At 34.7% G+C, this 4,550-nt stretch overlaps 1 protein-coding gene across 1 annotated transcript; it reads right to left on the minus strand.

Annotated features, from left to right (window-relative positions):
- Positions 1 to 577: 577 nt before the first annotated feature.
- LOC100787199 (WEB family protein At2g38370) lies at positions 578 to 3,536 on the minus strand. Its single transcript, XM_006576390.4, has 2 exons — positions 3,221 to 3,536; positions 578 to 2,332 (listed from the first exon to the last, which is right to left on the minus strand). Exons 1-2 carry the CDS (start codon positions 3,392 to 3,394, stop codon positions 824 to 826), a joined length of 1,683 nt encoding a protein of 560 aa, XP_006576453.1. The 5' UTR covers positions 3,395 to 3,536; the 3' UTR covers positions 578 to 823.
- Between the last annotated feature and the right edge of the window lie 1,014 nt (positions 3,537 to 4,550).

Consider the following 4,550-nt stretch of genomic DNA (forward strand, 5'->3'; position numbering starts at 1 on the left):
TCCGTGAACAACTTGCGGATCAACTTGATCCTTAACAAACTTGCGGATCAACTGCGGATCAACAAAACTATATGCGGATCACATTATCACATACGCGGATCAAGTAGAATGAGTTGGGTACACAAAAAATGCTTTAAATATACCCGAGGGTATTTTTGTCTTTGCACGTAGGGTGCTGGGTGCACCAGCAATAATGTTGGGTGCACCTAGCAACACCCTTTCTTCAATTAAAATAGAAAAAAGTAGAAAAGTAACCTCGATCCTAATTCTTCATGAAAAGTTTCAAGGCACATGCATAGGGCTAAAGTAAAATGGTTTTCTGCAATTTTATCCCCATGTTCAAGTTGTTATATGCTGAACTCTGGTCAACATTTTCACCTCATTTAATGCAATTCACAATACCAAAATTCGATCAGACAGCTTCGGTCTTTTTTGGATTCAATCTTAGAATTCATGTGCATAAAATAAAGTTACCATTGAAAGTAATCCCAGCCTAAGGTAAAGTCAAGGAGATTTTACCATGTATCAAACCAACTAAGGTAAAGCCAACGTGCCAATATATGTATAAACATTGAAAGAATAGAACAACCTCATGCATATGAGAATTATAACATCAGCTTACAAGAGTCAAATTCACATAAATCACCTCTACAAGTAGCATGACAAGTCACAAGTGATGAACAAACTTTAGTTAATATACAAGCAAGGTAAATTAAACAACAAACAAGAAATTTAGTCGAGCACAGTAAGAGGATGAGATGAGAACAGATAAAAAGATGCAATATAATCTCATTGTTTAGTCAGCACAACAGCAAGCCATTATTCACCTCAAGTTCAGTGTTGGCTTCTTCTTCTTTTGTTGTTTTGTCAATAGAAGGGAGAATCGGCCAAATCCAAATTTCTTTCTCTTTGCAGAAAACGGCTTCTGACCATTTTCCTTCTCAGCTTGCCTGTCAAAGGATGGATCCGCTATTTGTTTGCCTAGCATCTGGCCAAGAGGCACCTTCTGTCTCACTGAGCTTCTTTCTCTATGCATCTCGCTGGCTTCATACTCTTCCGGCATCATCAACTTCCTGCTCAATATTTGTCCTATGGACAGTGCCGGCTTTAGAACCGGCTTGGCCTCATCATTTACCAGATTCAACCCATTGACATCGAGTAACCGAGAATCCTTCCGATGGTGAGAAGGGTAAGCATTTTTAAACTTGGTAGAGTTAAGTATGGAGGACCGCCGTTTGTGACCCTCCGACCGCCACTTCCTTAATGCCTCTTCAACTGCTAGCTTTCCTTGATTCGCAGCCTCTACCCTTTCAAGAGCTTCCTCAAGGGCCTTCTTGCTGGTTTTAACTTCTTCTGTGGCTTCCTCTACCTTTCTCAAAATCTCCATTTTAGATACATTTGCTTCATCAACTAGATGCATAGCATCTACAACTCTCTTCTTCGATTGTTCCTTGGCCTCTCGCACCTTGCAGGTTAGAGCAGTATACTCTTCAAAGGAAAGGGTAACTCCATCATGCTTTTCCACACAATCTCCAGGTGAATTCTCATGATGAGATGATAAAGCTTTGATTTCTGCAAGGGCAGCAGCTTCGGCTGCTCTAGCCGCTTCCTTCATTTTTTGGGCAGCAATCAACCTGGTTTCAGCAGTTTTTATCATAGCTTTTGTCTGTTCAATCTCAGACATTTCTTTCATGACTTCTGATTTTGCAGCTTCTCCCATGTTCTTGAAATGCTCTGCCTCAAAACTCAGTCGCTGAAGTTCTCTTGTTATATCTGAATGGTTATCCGAACCGGCATCTTTTGCCACTAGCAGTTTTAGTTTTGTCTGGTATAGTTCTTCCTCAAGAGAACATATCTTTGAAGAGTTCTGAGTTAACCTCTCGCGAGTCTTCTCAAGTGATAGTCTTTCTTTCTCTAACTTCTTATTGAGAGATTCAACAGAAGCTCGAACATCAGCAATATCACTTGTAGTTCTGTTCAGATTGAATTTTGCTTGCTTCAATTCCATTAATATTAACCCTGGGGATGATGAAGGATAGGGGACACAACCTTCCTTCGAATTCTGAACAACATTACTCACTCGGTTTTCCTTATCTTCTCTCTCATCCTCCTTAACAGACGATATATTTTCGCACACACTTGTCTGAAAATTCAAATTTGCTTCAGATTCTTCTTTTTGTACCTTTGATTTCAAATTCTCCACAAGCCTTTTGGTACTTTCCAACTCTTTTAAGACATCAAGTGTTTCCCTTTCTTTCAGGATCAGGTCTTTCTCCAATACAGCAGCTTGCTCCTCCAGTTTTTCAGGGTCAAGCTCTTCTGCGTGATGCGGCTGAAAAGAAGAGAAAAAGTTTTACTGTGAACTGTGAAGATAACTCAAAACAAATGCTTAAAAAGAACTGAAAGTAAACATTCACACAAAAATGCGGCACTATAGTATCTATTATAAGTCAATACCAAATTTCACTCTCTTAGCCATGCATTAGAAAATGATCTAGAGGACAAAACTCAGATACAATTTCTTAGATTTTTTAGTGTTCTCCAATCAAAATTAGAGTTTCACTTTGAGAACTTGTATTGAACGTTAATGCAAACATTAATTAGGCAGATTATCGAGATGAAACTTCAATTCCAACAAGAGAACAACACAAAAATCACTTAAAGAACTGCCTTTAAGTTTTGTCCTTATCTAAAAAGAAAATTCCTACAAAAGTATTAGACTGCAAAAATAAACCCAGCGAAGATATCATATATATGACCTTCATTATCACCGCAAAGGGTTTTTAGCAGTTAGCATAGCACCAGAAAACAAACAAACAAACAAACAAACAAATTATTATTATTTTGAAGCTACAAATAAATGATTATCGTTTTTCAGATCCAAGCCACCCAAGTACTCAGCAGAATAGAAACAACCAAATAATATAAAAACAAAATCGAAACCTTGAACTCCAGAGCGACAAAACACCATTACACAAATTAACAAAAAGAACAACAATAAAAATAAATAAATAAAATCCCATTTCCTCTCATCACACCACATACAACAAAGAGTTCCCATAAGTAAAAACAACACAGACACCCAATTTTTATTTATTAATTTATTTTATTTTTAAAATTTTCAAAACCAGAAAGCTCCAACCTTTTCACTCGTGCAATGCCGTCACTGTACAAATCAAAAAGCTTTTAAAGAGAAAAAAAAAAACACAAAATGGGTTACCTCAGGAGCAGCAAAATGCTTGTTACTAAGACCGTTCAGAATGGGTTTCCAATACCCAACGCCGCCGAATCGCGTGACGGCTTCCCTCACCGATTCGAACGGCGCCGAAGTGTCGATCTCCGCCCTGAACCCCGGATCGGACCGGTTCGCCGCCGTGTCGGGAACTTCTTCCATAAAGAAATACTGGGAAATGGGAATGATTCAAAAACAACAAGAACAATAATTATGATAATAAAACGAGAAGAAAAGGTTGGTGTTTGGGGCTTGTCGAAGTGGAAGTGGGAACTAAAATAGTGAACGCAAACGGTCTCGTCTCGTCTAGTCTTACTTTGCTGACACCGAAGTCTTTGCCTTGATTTTCGAAACTCGGTAGGACCCGGGCCCACCACAAGCCTCAGGTCTGGCTTGTGTTGTGTGTCAACGGTAACAAACGATGTGTCTGGAATTAAGTGCTTAATTAATCCAGTCTGGGCTAATTTATTTTTTAAAATAATGTTTATTTTAATAAAATAAATAGTTATTTTATTTTATTTTTTAGTAAGTTTTATTTAAATTGTTGTTATTTTAAAAAAAATATTTTTTATTCATTTTAAGCAAATAATGGGTAAATTTGTTTAAACTTAAAATAAGCACTTTAAAAACATTTATTTAATGAATGGATGGGAATTTATTTAGCAAAATAAGTAAAAAAAAAAAGTTTAGATAAATGTACTAAATAAATAAAAAGTTTTTTATTTTTTTTAAAATAATTGTTTTTAATATAAAAAATTAAACAAAATGACCACTTTATCTATAATTATTAATAAAAACAATTATTTGTTTTAGTGTACATATTTATTGTTCTTGAATTGCACTTTAATATATATAATTTATTGTGTTAATTAAGTAAAATAACAAAAAAAATAGTAAAATTATGATTTATTTGAGAAAAATGGCAATAAGAAAAATAAAAAAATATACTAGGATAAAAATAAAAAAATATAAAAAAATTAACGTTTAAAAAAATATGATATCAGTTAATGTAAATTGTTATAAATTTCTTAATATTATCTTCAATTGTCACAAATAAAAAATATAGTTATTGTCACTACTTTGTCCCATACTTTTTCTTTTTTACTTTATTTTTAAAAATATAAATAAAAGTGTCTCTCTTTTAACCCTTAATAATAATAATAATAATAATAATGAAAAATTTGAAGGGAATTAAGATTATTTTAACTATATAAAGAATGTGCAAACATTAGTAGCAAAGTTTAGGGCGTTATCAGGCCCATTTGGATGGTGGGTTTAACTTTTGTTGTTATTATGAATTGAAAAAAAGGTTAGGATA

The sequence above is a fragment of the Glycine max genome, chromosome 3 (genome assembly GCF_000004515.6).
Source record: "Glycine max cultivar Williams 82 chromosome 3, Glycine_max_v4.0, whole genome shotgun sequence".
Lineage (NCBI taxonomy): Eukaryota > Viridiplantae > Streptophyta > Magnoliopsida > Fabales > Fabaceae > Glycine > Glycine max.